Genomic DNA, 24,886 nt, shown 5'->3' with positions numbered 1-24,886 from the left:
TTACAGGCAATAAGTTCCTCCACCATGTACAGTAGGTTACAGGCAATAAGTTCCTCCACCATGTACAGTAGGCTACAGACAATATGTTCCTCCACCATGTACAGTAGGCTACAGACAATATGTTCCTCCACCATGTACAGTAGGCTACAGGCAATAAGTTCCTCCATGTACAGTAGACTACAGGCAATATGTTCCTCCATCATATACAATAGGCTACAGGCAATATGTTCCTCCACATTGTAGAGTAAGCTACAGGCAATATGTTCCTCCACCATGTACAGTAGGTTACAGGCAATAAGTTCCTCCACCATGTACAGTAGGCTACAGACAATATGTTCCTCCACCATGTACAGTAGGCTACAGGCAATACGTTCCTCCACCATGTACAGTAGGTTACAGGCAATAAGTTCCTCCATCATGTACAGTAGACTACAGGCAATATGTTCCTCCATCATATACAATAGGCTACAGGCAATATGTTCCTCCACATTGTAGAGTAAGCTACAGGCAATATGTTCCTCCACCATGTACAGTAGGTTACAGACAATATGTTCCTCCACCATGTACAGTAGGCTACAGACAATATGTTCCTACACCATGTACAGTAGGTTACAGACAATATGTTCCTCCATCATGTACAGTAGGCTACAGACAACATGTTCCTCCACATTGTACAGTAGGCTACAGATAATATGTTCCTCCACCATGTACAGTAGGCTACAGACAATATGTTCCTCCATCATGTACAGTAGGCTACAGACAATATGTTCCTCCACATTGTACAGTAGGTTACAGGCAATATGTTCCTCCACCATGTACAGTAGGTTACAGACAATATGTTCCTCCACCATGTACAGTAGGCTACAGACAATATGTTCCTCCACCATGTACAGTAGGTTACAGACAATATGTTCCTCCACCATGTACAGTAGGCTACAGACAATATGTTCCTCCACCATGTACAGTAGGTTACAGACAATATGTTCCTCCATCATGTACAGTAGACTACAGACAATATGTTCCTCCACATTGTACTGTAGGCTACAGACAATATGTTCCTCCACCATGTACAGTAGGCTACAGACAATATGTTCTTCCACCATGTACAGTAGGCTACAGGCAATATGTTCCTCCACCATGTACAGTAGGTTACAGGCAATAAGTTCCTCCACCATGTACAGTAGGTTACAGGCAATAAGTTCCTCCACCATGTACAATAGGCTACAGGCAATAAGTTCCTCCACCATGTACATTAGGCTACAGACAATATGTTCCTCCACCATGTACAGTAGGCTACAGGCAATAAGTTCCTCCATCATGTACAGTAGACTACAGGCAATATGTTCCTCCATCATATACAATAGGCTACAGGCAATATGTTCCTCTACATTGTAGAGTAAGCTACAGGCAATATGTTCCTCCACCATGTACAGTAGGTTACAGGCAATAAGTTTCTCCACCATGTACAGTAGGCTACAGACAATATGTTCCTCCACCATGTACAGTAGGCTACAGGCAATAAGTTCCTCCACCATGTACAGTAGGCTACAGGCAATATGTTCCTCCATCATATACAATAGGCTACAGGCAATTTGTTCCTCCACATTGTAGAGTAAGCTACAGGCAATATGTTCCTCCACCATGTACAGTAGGCAACAGGCAATAAGTTCCTCCACCATGTACAGTAGACTACAGGCAATAAGTTCCTCCACCATGTACAGTAGACTACAGACAATATGTTCCTCCACCATGTACAGTAGGCTACAGACAACATGTTCCTCCACATTGTACAGTAGGCTACAGATAATATGTTCCTCCACCATGTACAGTAGGCTACAGGCAATATGTTCCTCCACCATGTACAGTAGGTTACAGGCAATACGTTCCTCCACCATGTACAGTAGGCTACAGATAATATGTTCCTCCACCATGTACAGTAGGCTACAGGCAATATGTTCCTCCACCATGTACAGTAGGTTACAGGCAATACGTTCCTCCACCATGTACAGTAGGCTACAGATAATATGTTCCTCCACCATGTACAGTAGGCTACAGGCAATATGTTCCTCCACCATGTACAGTAGGCTACAGACAATATGTTCCTCCACCATGTACAGTAGGCTACAGGCAATATGTTCCTCCACCATGTACAGTAGGTTACAGGCAATACGTTCCTCCACATTGTACAGTAGGTTACAGGCAATATGTTCCTCCACCATGTACAGTAGGCTACAGGCAATATGTTCCTCCACCATGTACAGTAGGTTACAGACTATATGTTCCTCCACCATGTACAGTAGGCTACAGGCAATATGTTCCTCCACCATGTACAGTAGGCTACAGGCAATATGTTCCTCCACCATGTACAGTAGGTTACAGACTATGTTCCTCCACCATGTACAGTAGGCTACAGACAATATGTTCCTCCACCATGTACAGTAGGTTACAGACAATATGTTCCTCCATCATGTACAGTAGGCTACAGACAATATGTTCCTCCACATTGTACAGTAGGCTACAGACAATATGTTCCTCCACCATGTACAGTAGGCTACAGACAATATGTTCCTCCATCATGTACAGTAGGCTACAGACTATGTTCCTCCACATTGTACAGTAGGTTACAGGCAATATGTTCCTCCACCATGTACAGTAGGTTACAGACAATATGTTCCTCCACCATGTACAGTAGGCTACAGGCAATATGTTCCTCCACCATGTACAGTAGGTTACAGACAATATGTTCCTCCACCATGTACAGTAGGCTACAGACAATATGTTCCTCCACCATGTACAGTAGGTTACAGACAATACGTTCCTCCATCATGTACAGTAGGCTACAGACAATATGTTCCTCCACATTGTACAGTAGGCTACAGACAATATGTTCCTCCACCATGTACAGTAGGCTACAGACAATATGTTCCTCCACCATGTACAGTAGGCTACAGACAATATGTGCCTCCACCATGTACAGTAGGTTACAGACAATATGTTCCTCCACCATGTACAGTAGGCTACAGACAATATGTTCCTCCACCATGTACAGTAGGTTACAGACAATATGTTCCTCCACCATGTACAGTAGGCTACAGGCAATATGTTCCTCCATCATGTACAGTAGACTACAGACAATATGTTCCTCCACCATGTACAGTAGGCTACAGGCAATATGTTCCTCCACAATGTACAGTAGGCTACAGACAATATGTTCCTCCACCATGTACAGTAGACTACAGGCAATATGTTCCTCCCCCATGTACAGTAGGCTACAGACAATATGTTCCTCCACCATGTACAGTAGGTTACAGACAATATGTTCCTCCATCATGTACAGTAGGCTACAGACAATATGTTCCTCCACATTGTACAGTAGGCTACAGACAATATGTTCTTCCACCATGTACAGTAGGCTACAGGCAATATGTTCCTCCACCATGTACATCCACCATGTACAATAGGCTACAGACAATATGTTCCTCCACCATGTACAGTAGGCTACAGACAATATGTTCCTCCACCATGTACAGTAGCTACAGACAATATGTTCCTCCACCATGTACAGTAGGCTACAGACAATATGTTCCTCCACCATGTACAGTAGGTTACAGACAATATGTTCCTCCACCATGTACAGTAGGCTACAGGCAATATGTTCCTCCATCATGTACAGTAGACTACAGACAATATGTTCCTCCACCATGTACAGTAGGCTACAGGCAATATGTTCCTCCACCATGTACAGTAGACTACAGGCAATATGTTCCTCCATCATATACAATAGCCTACAGGCAATATGTTCCTCCATCATGTACAATAGGTTACAGACAATATGTTCCTCCACCATGTACAGTAGACTACAGGCAATATGTTCCTCCACCATGTACAGTAGACAACAGGCAATATGTTCCTCCACCATGTACAGTAGACTACAGGCAATATGTTCCTCCACCATGTACAGTAGACTACAGGCAATATGTTCCTCCCCATGTACAGTAGGCTACAGACAATATGTTCCTCCACCATGTACAGTAGGTTACAGACAATATGTTCCTCCATCATGTACAGTAGGCTACAGACAATATGTTCCTCCACATTGTACAGTAGGCTACAGACAATATGTTCTTCCACCATGTACAGTAGGCTACAGGCAATATGTTCCTCCACCATGTACAGTAGGTTACAGGCAATACGTTCCTCCACCATGTACAGTAGGCTACAGATAATATGTTCCTCCACCATGTACAGTAGGCTACAGGCAATATGTTCCTCCACCATGTACAGTAGGTTACAGGCAATATGTTCCTCCACCATGTACAGTAGGTTACAGACAATATGTTCCTCCACCATGTACAGTAGGCTACAGGCAATATGTTCCTCCGCCATGTACAGTAGGTTACAGACAATATGTTCCTCCACCATGTACAGTAGGCTACAGACAATATGTTCCTCCACCATGTACAGTAGGCTACAGACAATATGTTCCTCCACCATGTACAGTAGGTTACAGACAATATGTTCCTCCATCATGTACAGTAGACTACAGACAATATGTTCCTCCACATTGTACTGTAGGCTACAGACAATATGTTCCTCCACCATGTACAGTAGGCTACAGACAATATGTTCCTCCACCATGTACAGTAGGCTACAGGCAATATGTTCCTCCACCATGTACAGTAGGTTACAGGCAATAAGTTCCTCCACCATGTACAGTAGGTTACAGGCAATAAGTTCCTCCACCATGTACAGTAGGCTACAGGCAATAAGTTCCTCCACCATGTACAGTAGGCTACAGGCAATAAGTTCCTCCACCATGTACATTAGGCTACAGACAATATGTTCCTCCACCATGTACAGTAGGCTACAGGCAATAAGTTCCTCCATCATGTACAGTAGACTACAGGCAATATGTTCCTCCATCATATACAATAGGCTACAGGCAATATGTTCCTCCACATTGTAGAGTAAGCTACAGGCAATATGTTCCTCCACCATGTACAGTAGGTTACAGGCAATAAGTTCCTCCACCATGTACAGTAGACTACAGACAATATGTTCCTCCACCATGTACAGTAGGCTACAGGCAATATGTTCCTCCACCATGTACAGTAGGTTACAGGCAATAAGTTCCTCCACCATGTACAGTAGACTACAGACAATATGTTCCTCCACCATGTACAGTAGGCTACAGGCAATATGTTCCTCCACCATGTACAGTAGGTTACAGGCAATACGTTCCTCCACATTGTACAGTAGGTTACAGGCAATATGTTCCTCCACCATGTACAGTAGGCTACAGGCAATATGTTCCTCCACCATGTACAGTAGGTTACAGATAATATGTTCCTCCACCATGTACAGTAGGCTACAGGCAATATGTTCCTCCACCATGTACAGTAGGTTACAGGCAATATGTTCCTCCACCATGTACAGTAGGCTACAGACTATATGTTCCTCCACCATGTACAGTAGGCTACAGGCAATATGTTCCTCCACATTGTACAGTAGGCTACAGACAATATGTGCCTCCACCATGTACAGTAGGTTACAGACAATATGTTCCTCCACCATGTACAGTAGGCTACAGACAATATGTTCCTCCACCATGTACAGTAGGTTACAGACAATATGTTCCTCCACCATGTACAGTAGGCTACAGGCAATATGTTCCTCCATCATGTACAGTAGACTACAGACAATATGTTCCTCCACCATGTACAGTAGGCTACAGGCAATATGTTCCTCCACAATGTACAGTAGGCTACAGACAATATGTTCCTCCACCATGTACAGTAGACTACAGGCAATATGTTCCTCCCCCATGTACAGTAGGCTACAGACAATATGTTCCTCCACCATGTACAGTAGGTTACAGACAATATGTTCCTCCATCATGTACAGTAGGCTACAGACAATATGTTCCTCCACATTGTACAGTAGGCTACAGACAATATGTTCTTCCACCATGTACAGTAGGCTACAGGCAATATGTTCCTCCACCATGTACATCCACCATGTACAATAGGCTACAGACAATATGTTCCTCCACCATGTACAGTAGGCTACAGACAATATGTTCCTCCACCATGTACAGTAGCTACAGACAATATGTTCCTCCACCATGTACAGTAGGCTACAGACAATATGTTCCTCCACCATGTACAGTAGGTTACAGACAATATGTTCCTCCACCATGTACAGTAGGCTACAGGCAATATGTTCCTCCATCATGTACAGTAGACTACAGACAATATGTTCCTCCACCATGTACAGTAGGCTACAGGCAATATGTTCCTCCACCATGTACAGTAGACTACAGGCAATATGTTCCTCCATCATATACAATAGCCTACAGGCAATATGTTCCTCCATCATGTACAATAGGTTACAGACAATATGTTCCTCCACCATGTACAGTAGACTACAGGCAATATGTTCCTCCACCATGTACAGTAGACAACAGGCAATATGTTCCTCCACCATGTACAGTAGACTACAGGCAATATGTTCCTCCACCATGTACAGTAGACTACAGGCAATATGTTCCTCCCCATGTACAGTAGGCTACAGACAATATGTTCCTCCACCATGTACAGTAGGTTACAGACAATATGTTCCTCCATCATGTACAGTAGGCTACAGACAATATGTTCCTCCACATTGTACAGTAGGCTACAGACAATATGTTCTTCCACCATGTACAGTAGGCTACAGGCAATATGTTCCTCCACCATGTACAGTAGGTTACAGGCAATATGTTCCTCCACCATGTACAGTAGGCTACAGATAATATGTTCCTCCACCATGTACAGTAGGCTACAGGCAATATGTTCCTCCACCATGTACAGTAGGTTACAGGCAATGTGTTCCTCCACCATGTACAGTAGGTTACAGACAATATGTTCCTCCACCATGTACAGTAGGCTACAGGCAATATGTTCCTCCGCCATGTACAGTAGGTTACAGACAATATGTTCCTCCACCATGTACAGTAGGCTACAGACAATATGTTCCTCCACCATGTACAGTAGGCTACAGACAATATGTTCCTCCACCATGTACAGTAGGTTACAGACAATATGTTCCTCCATCATGTACAGTAGACTACAGACAATATGTTCCTCCACATTGTACTGTAGGCTACAGACAATATGTTCCTCCACCATGTACAGTAGGCTACAGACAATATGTTCCTCCACCATGTACAGTAGGCTACAGGCAATATGTTCCTCCACCATGTACAGTAGGTTACAGGCAATAAGTTCCTCCACCATGTACAGTAGGTTACAGGCAATAAGTTCCTCCACCATGTACAGTAGGCTACAGGCAATAAGTTCCTCCACCATGTACAGTAGGCTACAGGCAATAAGTTCCTCCACCATGTACATTAGGCTACAGACAATATGTTCCTCCACCATGTACAGTAGGCTACAGGCAATAAGTTCCTCCATCATGTACAGTAGACTACAGGCAATATGTTCCTCCATCATATACAATAGGCTACAGGCAATATGTTCCTCCACATTGTAGAGTAAGCTACAGGCAATATGTTCCTCCACCATGTACAGTAGGTTACAGGCAATAAGTTCCTCCACCATGTACAGTAGACTACAGACAATATGTTCCTCCACCATGTACAGTAGGCTACAGGCAATATGTTCCTCCACCATGTACAGTAGGTTACAGGCAATAAGTTCCTCCACCATGTACAGTAGACTACAGACAATATGTTCCTCCACCATGTACAGTAGGCTACAGGCAATATGTTCCTCCACCATGTACAGTAGGTTACAGGCAATACGTTCCTCCACATTGTACAGTAGGTTACAGGCAATATGTTCCTCCACCATGTACAGTAGGCTACAGGCAATATGTTCCTCCACCATGTACAGTAGGTTACAGATAATATGTTCCTCCACCATGTACAGTAGGCTACAGGCAATATGTTCCTCCACCATGTACAGTAGGTTACAGGCAATATGTTCCTCCACCATGTACAGTAGGCTACAGGCAATATGTTCCTCCACCATGTACAGTAGGTTACAGACAATATGTTCCTCCACCATGTACAGTAGGTTACAGGCAATATGTTCCTCCACCATGTACAGTAGGCTACAGGCAATATGTTCCTCCACAATGTACAGTAGGTTACAGACAATATGTTCCTCCACCATGTACAGTAGGTTACAGACAATATGTTCCTCCACCATGTACAGTAGGCTACAGACAATATGTTCCTCCACCATGTACAGTAGGTTACAGACAATATGTTCCTCCATCATGTACAGTAGGCTACAGACAATATGTTCCTCCACATTGTACAGTAGGCTACAGACAATATGTTCCTCCACCATGTACAGTAGGTTACAGACAATATGTTCCTCCACCATGTACAGTAGGCTACAGGCAATATGTTCCTCCACCATTACATGTTACAGACAATATGTTCCTCCACCATGTACAATAGGCTACAGACAATATGTTCCTCCACCATGTACAGTAGCTACAGACAATATGTTCCTCCACCATGTACAGTAGGTTACAGACAATATGTTCCTCCACCATGTACAGTAGGCTACAGGCAATATGTTCCTCCATCATGTACAGTAGACTACAGACAATATGTTCCTCCACCATGTACAGTAGGCTACAGGCAATATGTTCCTCCACCATGTACAGTAGCCTACAGGCAATATGTTCCTCCATCATATACAATAGCCTACAGGCAATATGTTCCTCCATCATGTACAGTAGGTTACAGACAATATGTTCCTCCACCATGTACAGTAGACTACAGGCAATATGTTCCTCCATCATATACAATAGCCTACAGGCAATATGTTCCTCCATCATGTACAGTAGGTTACAGACAATATGTTCCTCCACCATGTACAGTAGACTACAGGCAATATGTTCCTCCACCATGTACAGTAGGCTACAGACAATATGTTCCTACACCATGTACAGTAGGTTACAGACAATATGTTCCTCCATCATGTACAGTAGGCTACAGACAACATGTTCCTCCACATTGTACAGTAGGCTACAGATAATATGTTCCTCCACCATGTACAGTAGGCTACAGACAATATGTTCCTCCATCATGTACAGTAGGCTACAGACAATATGTTCCTCCACATTGTACAGTAGGTTACAGGCAATATGTTCCTCCACCATGTACAGTAGGTTACAGACAATATGTTCCTCCACCATGTACAGTAGGCTACAGGCAATATGTTCCTCCACCATGTACAGTAGGTTACAGACAATATGTTCCTCCACCATGTACAGTAGGCTACAGACAATATGTTCCTCCACCATGTACAGTAGGTTACAGACAATATGTTCCTCCATCATGTACAGTAGACTACAGACAATATGTTCCTCCACATTGTACAGTAGGCTACAGACAATATGTTCCTCCACCATGTACAGTAGGCTACAGACAATATGTTCCTCCACCATGTACAGTAGGCTACAGGCAATATGTTCCTCCACCATGTACAGTAGGTTACAGGCAATAAGTTCCTCCACCATGTACAGTAGGTTACAGGCAATAAGTTCCTCCACCATGTACAGTAGGCTACAGACAATATGTTCCTCCACCATGTACAGTAGGCTACAGACAATATGTTCCTCCACCATGTACAGTAGGCTACAGGCAATAAGTTCCTCCATGTACAGTAGACTACAGGCAATATGTTCCTCCATCATATACAATAGGCTACAGGCAATATGTTCCTCCACATTGTAGAGTAAGCTACAGGCAATATGTTCCTCCACCATGTACAGTAGGTTACAGGCAATAAGTTCCTCCACCATGTACAGTAGGCTACAGACAATATGTTCCTCCACCATGTACAGTAGGCTACAGGCAATACGTTCCTCCACCATGTACAGTAGGTTACAGGCAATAAGTTCCTCCATCATGTACAGTAGACTACAGGCAATATGTTCCTCCATCATATACAATAGGCTACAGGCAATATGTTCCTCCACATTGTAGAGTAAGCTACAGGCAATATGTTCCTCCACCATGTACAGTAGGTTACAGACAATATGTTCCTCCACCATGTACAGTAGGCTACAGACAATATGTTCCTACACCATGTACAGTAGGTTACAGACAATATGTTCCTCCATCATGTACAGTAGGCTACAGACAACATGTTCCTCCACATTGTACAGTAGGCTACAGATAATATGTTCCTCCACCATGTACAGTAGGCTACAGACAATATGTTCCTCCATCATGTACAGTAGGCTACAGACAATATGTTCCTCCACATTGTACAGTAGGTTACAGGCAATATGTTCCTCCACCATGTACAGTAGGTTACAGACAATATGTTCCTCCACCATGTACAGTAGGCTACAGACAATATGTTCCTCCACCATGTACAGTAGGTTACAGACAATATGTTCCTCCACCATGTACAGTAGGCTACAGACAATATGTTCCTCCACCATGTACAGTAGGTTACAGACAATATGTTCCTCCATCATGTACAGTAGACTACAGACAATATGTTCCTCCACATTGTACTGTAGGCTACAGACAATATGTTCCTCCACCATGTACAGTAGGCTACAGACAATATGTTCCTCCACCATGTACAGTAGGCTACAGGCAATATGTTCCTCCACCATGTACAGTAGGTTACAGGCAATAAGTTCCTCCACCATGTACAGTAGGTTACAGGCAATAAGTTCCTCCACCATGTACAATAGGCTACAGGCAATAAGTTCCTCCACCATGTACATTAGGCTACAGACAATATGTTCCTCCACCATGTACAGTAGGCTACAGGCAATAAGTTCCTCCATCATGTACAGTAGACTACAGGCAATATGTTCCTCCATCATATACAATAGGCTACAGGCAATATGTTCCTCTACATTGTAGAGTAAGCTACAGGCAATATGTTCCTCCACCATGTACAGTAGGTTACAGGCAATAAGTTTCTCCACCATGTACAGTAGGCTACAGACAATATGTTCCTCCACCATGTACAGTAGGCTACAGGCAATAAGTTCCTCCACCATGTACAGTAGGCTACAGGCAATATGTTCCTCCATCATATACAATAGGCTACAGGCAATTTGTTCCTCCACATTGTAGAGTAAGCTACAGGCAATATGTTCCTCCACCATGTACAGTAGGCAACAGGCAATAAGTTCCTCCACCATGTACAGTAGACTACAGGCAATAAGTTCCTCCACCATGTACAGTAGACTACAGACAATATGTTCCTCCACCATGTACAGTAGGCTACAGACAACATGTTCCTCCACATTGTACAGTAGGCTACAGATAATATGTTCCTCCACCATGTACAGTAGGCTACAGGCAATATGTTCCTCCACCATGTACAGTAGGTTACAGGCAATACGTTCCTCCACCATGTACAGTAGGCTACAGATAATATGTTCCTCCACCATGTACAGTAGGCTACAGGCAATATGTTCCTCCATGTACAGTAGGTTACAGGCAATACGTTCCTCCACCATGTACAGTAGGCTACAGATAATATGTTCCTCCACCATGTACAGTAGGCTACAGGCAATATGTTCCTCCACCATGTACAGTAGGCTACAGACAATATGTTCCTCCACCATGTACAGTAGGCTACAGGCAATATGTTCCTCCACCATGTACAGTAGGTTACAGGCAATACGTTCCTCCACATTGTACAGTAGGTTACAGGCAATATGTTCCTCCACCATGTACAGTAGGCTACAGGCAATATGTTCCTCCACCATGTACAGTAGGTTACAGACTATATGTTCCTCCACCATGTACAGTAGGCTACAGGCAATATGTTCCTCCACCATGTACAGTAGGCTACAGGCAATATGTTCCTCCACCATGTACAGTAGGTTACAGACTATGTTCCTCCACCATGTACAGTAGGCTACAGACAATATGTTCCTCCACCATGTACAGTAGGTTACAGACAATATGTTCCTCCATCATGTACAGTAGGCTACAGACAATATGTTCCTCCACATTGTACAGTAGGCTACAGACAATATGTTCCTCCACCATGTACAGTAGGCTACAGACAATATGTTCCTCCATCATGTACAGTAGGCTACAGACTATGTTCCTCCACATTGTACAGTAGGTTACAGGCAATATGTTCCTCCACCATGTACAGTAGGTTACAGACAATATGTTCCTCCACCATGTACAGTAGGCTACAGGCAATATGTTCCTCCACCATGTACAGTAGGTTACAGACAATATGTTCCTCCACCATGTACAGTAGGCTACAGACAATATGTTCCTCCACCATGTACAGTAGGTTACAGACAATACGTTCCTCCATCATGTACAGTAGGCTACAGACAATATGTTCCTCCACATTGTACAGTAGGCTACAGACAATATGTTCCTCCACCATGTACAGTAGGCTACAGACAATATGTTCCTCCACCATGTACAGTAGGCTACAGACAATATGTGCCTCCACCATGTACAGTAGGTTACAGACAATATGTTCCTCCACCATGTACAGTAGGCTACAGACAATATGTTCCTCCACCATGTACAGTAGGTTACAGACAATATGTTCCTCCACCATGTACAGTAGGCTACAGGCAATATGTTCCTCCATCATGTACAGTAGACTACAGACAATATGTTCCTCCACCATGTACAGTAGGCTACAGGCAATATGTTCCTCCACAATGTACAGTAGGCTACAGACAATATGTTCCTCCACCATGTACAGTAGACTACAGGCAATATGTTCCTCCCCCATGTACAGTAGGCTACAGACAATATGTTCCTCCACCATGTACAGTAGGTTACAGACAATATGTTCCTCCATCATGTACAGTAGGCTACAGACAATATGTTCCTCCACATTGTACAGTAGGCTACAGACAATATGTTCTTCCACCATGTACAGTAGGCTACAGGCAATATGTTCCTCCACCATGTACATCCACCATGTACAATAGGCTACAGACAATATGTTCCTCCACCATGTACAGTAGGCTACAGACAATATGTTCCTCCACCATGTACAGTAGCTACAGACAATATGTTCCTCCACCATGTACAGTAGGCTACAGACAATATGTTCCTCCACCATGTACAGTAGGTTACAGACAATATGTTCCTCCACCATGTACAGTAGGCTACAGGCAATATGTTCCTCCATCATGTACAGTAGACTACAGACAATATGTTCCTCCACCATGTACAGTAGGCTACAGGCAATATGTTCCTCCACCATGTACAGTAGACTACAGGCAATATGTTCCTCCATCATATACAATAGCCTACAGGCAATATGTTCCTCCATCATGTACAATAGGTTACAGACAATATGTTCCTCCACCATGTACAGTAGACTACAGGCAATATGTTCCTCCACCATGTACAGTAGACAACAGGCAATATGTTCCTCCACCATGTACAGTAGACTACAAGCAATATGTTCCTCCACCATGTACAGTAGACTACAGGCAATATGTTCCTCCCCCATGTACAGTAGGCTACAGACAATATGTTCCTCCACCATGTACAGTAGGTTACAGACAATATGTTCCTCCATCATGTACAGTAGGCTACAGACAATATGTTCCTCCACATTGTACAGTAGGCTACAGACAATATGTTCTTCCACCATGTACAGTAGGCTACAGGCAATATGTTCCTCCACCATGTACAGTAGGTTACAGGCAATACGTTCCTCCACCATGTACAGTAGGCTACAGATAATATGTTCCTCCACCATGTACAGTAGGCTACAGGCAATATGTTCCTCCACCATGTACAGTAGGTTACAGGCAATACGTTCCTCCACCATGTACAGTAGGCTACAGATAATATGTTCCTCCACCATGTACAGTAGGCTACAGGCAATATGTTCCTCCACCATGTACAGTAGGCTACAGACAATATGTTCCTCCACCATGTACAGTAGGCTACAGGCAATATGTTCCTCCACCATGTACAGTAGGTTACAGACAATATGTTCCTCCACCATGTACAGTAGGCTACAGACAATATGTTCCTCCACCATGTACATCCACCATGTACAGTAGGCTACAGGCAATATGTTCCTCCCATGTACAGTAGGTTACAGACAATATGTTCCTCCACCATGTACAGTAGGCTACAGGCAATACGTTCCTCCACATTGTACAGTAGGTTACAGGCAATATGTTCCTCCACCATGTACAGTAGGCTACAGGCAATATGTTCCTCCACCATGTACAGTAGGTTACAGACTATATGTTCCTCCACCATGTACAGTAGGCTACAGGCAATATGTTCCTCCACCATGTACAGTAGGTTACAGGCAATATGTTCCTCCACCATGTACAGTAGGCTACAGGCAATATGTTCCTCCACCATGTACAGTAGGTTACAGACAATATGTTCCTCCACCATGTACAGTAGGCTACAGACAATATGTTCCTCCACCATGTACAGTAGGTTACAGACAATATGTTCCTCCATCATGTACAGTAGGCTACAGACAATATGTTCCTCCACATTGTACAGTAGGCTACAGACAATATGTTCCTCCACCATGTACAGTAGGCTACAGACAATATGTTCCTCCATCATGTACAGTAGGCTACAGACTATGTTCCTCCACATTGTACAGTAGGTTACAGGCAATATGTTCCTCCACCATGTACAGTAGGTTACAGACAATATGTTCCTCCACCATGTACAGTAGGCTACAGGCAATATGTTCCTCCACCATGTACAGTAGGTTACAGACAATATGTGCCTCCACCATGTACAGTAGGTTACAGACAATATGTTCCTCCACCATGTACAGTAGGCTACAGGCAATATGTTCCTCCACAATGTACAGTAGGCTACAGACAATATGTTCCTCCACCATGTACAGTAGACTACAGGCAATATGTTCCTCCCCCATGTACAGTAGGCTACAGACAATATGTTCCTCCACCATGTACAGTAGACTACAGGCAATATGTTCCTCCCCCATGTACAGTAGGCTACAGACAATATGTTCCTCCACCATGTACAGTAGGTTACAGACAATATGTTCCTCCATCATGTACAGTAGGCTACAGACAATATGTTCCTCCACATTGTACAGTAGGCTACAGACAATATGTTCTTCCACCATGTACAGTAGGCTACAGGCAATATGTTCCTCCACCATGTACATCCACCATGTACAATAGGCTACAGACAATATGTTCCTCCACCATGTACAGTAGGCTACAGACAATATGTTCCTCCACCATGTACAGTAGGCTACAGACAATATGTTCCTCCACCATGTACAGTAGGTTACAGACAATATGTTCCTCCACCATGTACAGTAGGCTACAGGCAATATGTTCCTCCATCATGTACAGTAGACTACAGACAATATGTTCCTCCACCATGTACAGTAGGCTACAGGCAATATGTTCCTCCACCATGTACAGTAGACTACAGGCAATATGTTCCTCCATCATATACAATAGCCTACAGGCAATATGTTCCTCCATCATGTACAATAGGTTACAGACAATATGTTCCTCCACCATGTACAGTAGACTACAGGCAATATGTTCCTCCACCATGTACAGTAGACAACAGGCAATATGTTCCTCCACCATGTATAGTAGACTACAGGCAATATGTTCCTCCACCATGTACAGTAGACTACAGACAATATGTTCCTCCACCATGTACAGTAGGCTACAGACAATATGTTCCTCCACCATGTACAGTAGGTTACAGACAATATGTTCCTCCATCATGTACAGTAGGCTACAGACAATATGTTCCTCCACATTGTACAGTAGGCTACAGACAATATGTTCTTCCACCATGTACAGTAGGCTACAGGCAATATGTTCCTCCACCATGTACATTAGGCTACAGGCAATATGTTCCTCCACCATGTACAGTAGACTACAGACAATATTTTCCTCATAAAAATTACAATATTGCATTCGGGGCTTTCCAGTAGTTTTTATATGTGGGGAGCATAAATTGTCCAATTGTAAACTAACAAAGAATTTTGAAAGTTACATAAATATCTGTTAGAGTCCATTACCTGCTACCCGGACTATAATGAATGATACACAGAGAAAGAGGAGAAGGAAGGGGAGAAGGAGGGGAGAAGTAGGTGGGTATATAGAAACAGTGGGATGATAGTGTGTGTGTCTGTGCATGTGTAACTGACCTGTGAGTGGGAGAGGAAAACGGGTCTGGATAAGACGATCCACTCGACCACCTTGCTGCAGGGCGGGATGGTGAGAGAGCCTGTGTAGCGGTAGTAACTCCCCAACGATGACGGTAGCAGATCCCTCAGGACGAAGGAACTCAGGAATGTCTCCTTCTCTGGAGGGTGGAGAGAGAACACATGAACACATATTAACACGGAGAAACACACACTAACACTGCATCCTTCTCTTGAGGGGAGACAGGACACAGGAACTCGCACATCAACACAGAGAAACACATTCAAACACAGCCATACCCACAACCCATATACAGTACACACTCAGCCACCCACACAATGTAAACAAAGTGCAGGCATAATTATTCCCACATAATTAAATAGAAAATGCATACATTATATTGTATCTTTACGCCTTTCTCAATCACCACATGTTTACCCCACAAGTTCTGTGTTTATTTTAAATTTTAAATTTGACCTTTATTTAACCAGGCAAGTCAGTTAAGAACACATTCTTATTTTCAATGACGGCCTGGGAACAGTGGGTTAACTGCCTGGTCGGGGGTTTGAACTCGCAACCTTCCGGTTACTAGTCCAACGCTCTAACCACTAGGCTACGCTGCCGCCCCAATATATTATTAACAACTGACATACAGTAGCAGTCAAAGGTTTGGACACACCTTCTCATTCAAGGGTTTTTCTGTATTTTGACTATTTTCTACATTGTAGAATAATAGTGAAGACATCAAAACTATGAAGTAACACATTCAGTCTTCACCAAGGTCCGGAGGTCAAAATGTGTAAAGAAATATATATAAAAAATAGTTATCCATCCATCGCTTTTGGAATTTTCATGGTTCCCTGACTGTCTAGTTTTTTTTTAATGACTGTTAGCAAGCTGGGTAGAGTGACGAGACTGTAATTGTAGTCGGTCCATTATCAATTCTACACAGTTTCAATTTGAAATAGTCATTTGTGACCCGTTTTAAGAAGCTAGGTGTATTGTCGCACATCACTACTTCACAGGTAAGGCATTTGACAGTAAACATTTTTTAATCAAAATGAGTTATTTGGCAGAAATGCTTTCTGGAACACAAAAAGGTGTACGCCATCTGGAATTTTTATTGCTTTCTGGAATAAAAAAAAGGTGTATGTCATCTGTAAATATAAATACAATTGTTAGACTAGTTGGTTGTGCCACGGAAAAAGCAAAGAACCTTCCCGCTAGCCATGATTGGCTGATATAATAGTTGGGCTGGACATGCCGTGAGATGAGGTCGGATTGATCTGGCATGTAGCATGCTTCTGTCTATAACATGAGCTGCTCAGTATGTGTAGATAATTCTTGCTACCAAGGCTTTTTTGAAATATACCATAGAGAACTGAACTGCAAAAGTGTTGATACTGCTCTCACTGATCGACAAAGATCAGTGGGAAAAATGTGTGATGGACAACTTTCTGGAGGACAATCTTGCCATGCTGACTCTCTCTGACTCAGAAGATTAAGAAATCCCTCATTTAGGTAAAAACATTTTAATTGAACCAGACAATGTAGAGTCTTCTGATGACAGTTATGGGGAATAAATGACTATAAACAGTGTTGTTTTCACGGGAGAAGTTGACCAAGTCTTGATCTCAAATGAGGAGGGAGTCGAAAAGAGAACACAAAAGGCTGTTGTATAAAACATTTGTCTACGGATTACATTTTCAAACTAAGGGCAACCATGGTATCCATGACAGAGAAGGAGAAGCGTTCATCTATGTATACAGGTAAGAGTCTAGATACATTTTCAGATATTATACATTTGTAATTTTGTCAGAAAGTCATTTCCATTGCAAGTTAAAACGTACTGTTAGCTAGCTAGCAAATGTTAGCTGGCTGTCTCGATCGCTAACGTTACGTGTATGATCTGTGTAGTAATTTTATTAGTATCTCAGAAAGTCATTTCCATTGCAAGTTAAAACGTACTGTTAGCTAGCTAGCAAACGTTAGCTGGCTGTCTCGATCGCTAACGTTACGTGTATGATCTGTGTAGTAATTTTATTAGTATCTCAGAAAGCTATTTGCATTGATAGTTATAGCCTAATGTTAGCTAAATAGCTAACATCAAACCTAGTTGGTTAGCTTTAGCTACCTGCAGATTCATGCACGGTGGCGAGCTATGACAATCAGTTTGTATTGCTAGTAATGTGGGTTGGCATTATGGTTCATTGTTTAGCTCACTCTGTTCAGCACATGGCCTCACATGTGAATCGTTAGAGAGGGGTGGGGCTAAACTTAAGAGGGTGTGAACGATGCTGAATGGGTGTAGACAAAGAGGAGCTCTCCAGTAAGTGTACCAAAACATTCAACAGCCATTTTCTCAAAAGTGAGGTTCAAAGCAGAATTATTTTCCATTATTCCTAAACTGCAGTGTATGGTATACAATTTTCTAGCTCTGAGTCCCTACTTTTTTCCAATGTCAAAATAAAAATAAAAACATTTAAAATATTGCTACATAAGTCCGAATCAAGGTGGTGGGTCACATTTAAATGTCGATTGAGATGGGTTTTGTTCTGGGGAAAAATTATTTGTGCCAGATTGAATTGGCTTGTTTGACACATTTGATGTAGGGGAAGTAAGGTAGCTAGGATCTGCAGACAATCTGGCATAGTAAAGTGGAGGCTGAAGACAATCTAGGTTAGTAAAGTGGAGGCTGAAGACAATCTAGGTTAGTAAAGTGGAGGCTGAAGACAATCTAGGTTAGTAAAGTGGGGGCTGACGACAATCTGGGGTAGTAAAGTGGAGGCTGAAGACAATCTGGGGTAGTAAAGTGGGCGCTTGAGACAATCAGGGGTAGTAAAGTGGGCGCTTGAGACAATCTGGGGTTGTAAAGTGGGCGCTTGAGACAATCTAGGTTAGTAAAGTGGAGGCTGACGACAATCTGGGGTAGTAAAGTGGGCGCTTGAGACAATCGGGGGTAGTAAAGTGGGCGCTTGAGACAATCTGGGGTAGTAAAGTGGGCGCTTGAGACAATCGGGGGTAGTAAAGTGGGCGCTTGAGACAATCGGGGGTAGTAAAGTAAGTGGGCGCTTGAGACAATCTGGTTTAGTCAAGTGGGCGCTTGAGACAATCGGGGGTAGTAAAGTGGGAGCTAGAGACAATCTGGTGTAGTAAAGTGGGCGCTTGAGACAATCGGGGGTAGTAAAGTGGGCACTTGAGACAATCTGGTGTAGTAAAGTGGGCGCTTGAGACAATCGGGGGTAGTAAAGTGGGAGCTAGAGACAATCTGGTGTAGTCAAGTGGGCGCTAGAGAAATTCTGGGGTTGTAAAGTGGAGCCTGGAGACAATCCTGGAGACAATGTGGGGTAGTAAAGTGGGAGCTGGAGACAATCTGGGGTGGCAACAGGACACTAAACTTGGGGTTCAGATATAAACCATGTCATCCGGTACCTTCTAACTGTCATGTGGGTTTCTATCGAAGGATGAGAAGGGCGCTTCACTGTGGACTATGGAGCGTGGGTGGGACATGGGACGGGAAAGTGGACGTGACTGTACAACATACTTATCTGAACGGAAGCACCTTTCCGTTCCCGACATCGTGAGCTGCTTCAGTATTCACCGCATCTCTACTACCCGCCTGCCCTCAGACAGCACAGCTGTATCGTGGCACTGCCTCAAACCTGCTGATGGATGGATGGCTGAGGCTAATAAGCTATTGGAAACCCTGCCACCGCCACCCCGCTAGAAGACAAGACAGTAAATGTGCATCCCAAATGGCACCCATGTATTGCACTACTTTTGACCAGAGCCCTATGGGCCATGGTCAATAGGGCTGGGTTCAAAAGTAGTGCACAACATAGTGAATATGAATAGTGTGCCATTTGGGACGCATTGTAATTACCCAGCCAGAGGGCCAGGAGCCTCCCTTGGACCATCAAAACAACACCACAACCCAGGCTGACTGGACCCAGCCCTCACTCCAACAAGGAGGGCCTCTAGATTCAACACAAGTCTGGATGCTCAACACCGAGGGCGGTTTACCGGATCCCTATTCCTGATCTAAAAACACTTTTAATTGGAGATTCTCTACTGAGCATGCTTTTAAATCCTAGGAGAAGGCTTGATCTGTGTTCGGGAGACCATGTGTAGTGACTTGATTGGCCTACCTCACAGAGTAACCACTTTAGACATCTAAATCAAGCGATACCACCTGCATGCTAGCCCCATTTTTGCCCTGTTCCAGCCATGGCAAATCATCCAGTATAGGGAGTCAGTGTAATGAATGAGAGAGAGACTCAGAGAAGCACGAAGGATAGAGTTGTGTGAGATTAATCAGCATGAGTAAAGAGGTCTGCATTTTACGGCTATATGCTCACAGTTTATTCCGATCCTCCATTAACACGTCTTCTCTTCGTCTCTGAGTTGACCCACATAAAGAGAACCACGTCAGTAGCACATTGTTAAACCAGCCATATGTGTTGGTACACACAAAGCGAGCACACACACACAGCTGCATGGCTCAATAGAGCCCTGTGTGTGTGTGTGTGTGTGTGTGTGTGTGTGTGTGTGTGTGTGTGTGTGTGTGCAGATGGACCAAAGTATTATGGACACATGCTAAAGCACATTTAAATGGGCAGGTGGAGACACGACATAACGCATGTCTGTAGAGACACCAGCTCCCAACCACACTCTGCTCGCAGCTCACACCAACTCTGATTTCATACAACATGCACTGCAGCTAGGCACATCTGTCTCCCCCTAGCATTAAAGATTAATGGTGCAAGCAAGCGTGCATCTGATGTTGCCGCTGTGTAAGTTCTCTCTGTCTGTGTGTGTGTGTGTATGTGAGCAAGCGATGGAGCGTTGACTAATTGAGGCTTAGATGCAATTAACTGTTCCGTCTCTTCTTTGTGGCTCTACACAGAGAAGCAGGGAGCGGTGGTAGCTCACTGTGCTGCCTTCGTCTTGATGCAAGACCGGGCTCAGAGCTTGTGGTCATACTAATTTGAGAATAAAAATGAACACCAAGGTTAAGTATCTTCAAAAGCCTGAACAAACCAATGGATGACCAGACGCGAGGCACGGAATTTCTAAGTCTGGGAGACGTGTGAGGTCTGAAGCAATCACTTCGCATTAACCTCACAAACAACTATGTCCTTGGGAAGTCATTTCTCTGTCTCTTTTTTTAGTTGTGTATGATTCCTGTCGACATTCATTTGATGCTCTTGAACGTGACTGAAAGCCCTCTTTGGTGAAAGGGATGACGCCTTGGTCCTCTAGAAATCCGTTAGTGTGTCTGTATATCAATGTTTCCGTGTGAAGACTGAGATCCTGGTGCTCTACTGATGCTCTGTAGTTTAAAGGCTAAGTGAGAAATGCTATAGAACTACGGCTGCCGAACAGCATCACAGTGAGAATGCAGCAAAATCTCATGAGTGAGATTGAGTGTGTGTGTGCGCGTGTGAGTGTGACAGTAGTAGTAGTGCGAGTGCCAGGGGTTTACTCACCGTGGTGCACGACCCGTTTCAGTCCCTGGATGATGGGCTCTACGGCTGGATTGTCTCGCCGCCCCACCTGACGACACCGAACAAGAGACAGGCTCTTTTACAAGACAGCCCAGAACAGCAGTTACAGTACCTACACTCAGTTCAGTGTGCTCCTAATTTATTACCAATATTCCCAGTGTCCTATTTACGCTTAGATGGGGGTAAAACAGTGTTGGGACTCCTCCCTAACTCAGGTCAGTCCAATGAGAGTAAAAGTATCTGAGTGTAAATGAGAGTAAATGTAGCTAAGCATTGAATGTGGAAAATAATATGAACCCCTTTAGCGGCCATTCACACAGCCTTAGGGAACCAAAAGCAGCTCCTCCTCATCGATTAAAGATGGTAAACTGGTGTGTGTGTGTGTGTGTCCTGCTCTGTAAAATGCAATTCAGCAGGATAAATGTGTGCGCGTGCTGATGCTAATTGCTGTAAGCGATAGGCTGTCAGAAACACAGTGGTAGCATTTAGGTCTTCATACACACAAGGTCCATCACTGTCTATCCACAGACCTACATAGGAACACCTGTGTCCCCATTCCAACCTGCCTGCTTCTCTGACCGGAGAGAGAAATGACCCTGGCCTAGCCACTCTGTGTGGCTCTGAGTGCTTCAGTAGAGTGCTTCCTAAGTAATAGACGGCATCGCCATGGTCGAACTAGAAATAGAACATCTGATAGACAGAGCGGAGTGAACCTTGATCTAGTCAGTGATTACCGTGGGTGTAAGCTGGAGAGTGATGAGCTGGAGTGTTGGTGCTGGGTTAAGCGCACACGTGCAAACAAACAGGGAAAGAAAGTGGAGCTCTCCTCCTTGAGGGTGCTCGGTTGAAGCGTCATCATTTGAGGTTTCATTTAATTGCAGAAATAAAATGTTGTTGGTCCCATGTTTCATGAGCTGAGATAAAAGATCCCAGAAATGTTCATCCCTGTTAGTGAGCATTTCTCCTTTGCCAAGATAATCCACCTACCTGACATGTGTGGCATATCAAAAAGTTGATTTAACAGCATGATAATTACACAGGTGCACCTTGTGCAAGGGACAATAAAAGGCCATTCTAAAATGTGCAGTCTTGTCACAACACAATGCCACAGATATCTCAAGTTGAGGGAGTGTGCAATTTTGGCATTCTGAGTGCAGGAATGTCTACCAGAGCTGTTGCCAGAGAATTGACTGTTAATTTCTCTACCATAAGCCACCTCTCCAACATCATTTTAGAGAATGTGTAACCATGCAGACCACGTGTAACCACGTCAGCCCAGGACCTCCACCTCCGGGTTCTTCACCTTCGGGATCATCAGAGTGCAGCCACCGGACAGCTGATGACACTGTGGTTTGCACAACTGAAGAATTTCTGTACAAACTGTCAGAAACGCTCATCTGTCTGCTCATCGTCCTCACCTGGGTCTTGACCTTACTCCAGTTCGGCGTCATAACCGACTTCAGTGGGCAAATTGCTCACCTTTGAGGGACACTGGCACACAGGAGAAGTGTGCTCTTCACGGATTAATTCTGATATGGCGTTGGGTGGGCGAGCGGTTTGCTGACGTTGTGAACAGAGTGCCCAATGGTGTTGGTGGGGTTATGGTATGGAAAGGAATAAGCTACGGACAACAAACACAATTACATTGTGTCGATGGCAATTTGAATGCAGATACCGTGACGAGTTCATGAGGGCCATTGTCGTGCCAACAGATGCATATCTGTATTCCCAGTCATGTGAAATCCATAGATTAGGGCCTAATACATTTATTTAAATAGACAGATTTTTTTTTATATGAACTGTAACTCAGTCAAATCTTTGAAATTGTTGCATGTTGCGTTTATATTTTTGTTCAGTATAGAATACCACTAATTGCCCAATAGTTTTTTTTTTTAACAAACCAGGTATTAAGATACTTTTCCATTAGGGAACGAGAAATATTCCTTGATGTTTACAACTGAAAATCAACTGGAGGCCATTTACTATCCTTCAGAAATATTCCTGGAGTGGTGAGGCTGGCTGTGCTCGTCTTTAGGGAAGCATGCGGTACGGTAAGTTAGAACAAAGTGGTGGCTTAAGGGGATAGCGGAAGAGGAACCCCTTGCTCTCTGACTCTGTCTGTAGTTGCCTTTCACCGTAATGTCTCCCTGGAGACATATGTCTGTCTGCCTCTCGGACTGTCTGCCTGCCTGTCTGTGGCACTGACAGAGAGCCACAGCTCTCAGGAGACGGACAATGTGTGTGTGTGCGAATGAGTGAGAGACACAAAGAAACAGAGAGCGAGACAGAGAGAGACTTATCTATAAAAGGGATATGAGAAGTTGGAAGGAAAGAGACAACAAATAATAAAGATATCATGTGCCTCAAGAGAGCTAGCAGCTTTCAAATCAGTGTACTGTTGTTCATATCTCCTAATAAGCACTGTATTCCAGGCCTCTGCCCTGTTTCATTGTGTTTGGTAACAACTGAGACCAAGAGAACTCTTCAAACAACAACACAGCCCAAAGCCAGTATTACAGTACCTCAAAAAACACAGCCATCGCAGCAATGATGCGCTTCTCCTTGATGGCCGCACTGAGACTGTCAAAGTCATCTGAGTTGTACAGGTATATCTGCATCTGTGAGCGGAGGGGGAGAGAGAGAGGGGAGAGAGAGAGAGAGCAGACAGAACATTAGAGGTGTACACACAGCCAGAGTCTTAACTGTCTCTTGAGTGACTCTGGCATGTCAGAAGAAATCACAAAACATATTTCCTCTCAGCAGGATGTTTTGCAAATAAAGAGTACGGATTTCGATGGTTATATATATAAGTATTTGTTGAAAATGACTTTCTCCTCATTTCCCTCCTCTTCTCTGTCATTCGTTCTCTCACACAAACCAACTGTAAATCACACACCCCAGCCTAAAACTGTAATGCTGTATGCCACTGTACGTAAATCAAATCAAATGTATTTATATAGCCCTTCGTACATCAGCTGATATCTCAAAGTGCTGTACAGAAACCCAGCCTAAAACCCCAAACAGCAAGCAATGCAGGTGTAGAAGCACGGTGGCTAGGAAAAACTCCCTAGAAAGGCCAAAACCTAGGAAGAAACCTAGAGAGGAACCAGGCTTTGTGGGGTGGTCAGTCCTCTTCTGGCTGTGCCGGGTGGAGATTATAACAGAACATGGCCAAGATGTTAAAATGTTCATAAATG

General features: G+C 43.7%; 1 protein-coding gene across 1 annotated transcript in view; it reads right to left on the bottom strand.

Moving 5' to 3' along the window:
• LOC118388806 (receptor-type tyrosine-protein phosphatase gamma-like) overlaps nucleotides 1-24,886 on the bottom strand; it is a 309,742-nt gene that overhangs the window by 64,819 nt on the left and 220,037 nt on the right. Inside the window, exons 5-7 of the mRNA XM_035778287.2 lie at nucleotides 24,212-24,307; nucleotides 21,672-21,738; nucleotides 16,185-16,342 (exon numbers count right to left, since the gene is read on the bottom strand). Of these exons, the coding sequence (XP_035634180.1) occupies nucleotides 16,185-16,342; nucleotides 21,672-21,738; nucleotides 24,212-24,307 (321 nt within the window). The remainder of the gene's footprint in view (nucleotides 1-16,184; nucleotides 16,343-21,671; nucleotides 21,739-24,211; nucleotides 24,308-24,886) is intronic.

The sequence above is a fragment of the Oncorhynchus keta genome, chromosome 10, assembly GCF_023373465.1.
Source record: "Oncorhynchus keta strain PuntledgeMale-10-30-2019 chromosome 10, Oket_V2, whole genome shotgun sequence".
Lineage (NCBI taxonomy): Eukaryota > Metazoa > Chordata > Actinopteri > Salmoniformes > Salmonidae > Oncorhynchus > Oncorhynchus keta.
Note: the sequence above shows the minus strand (reverse complement) of the source record. Positions and strands in the feature narration are given on the sequence as shown.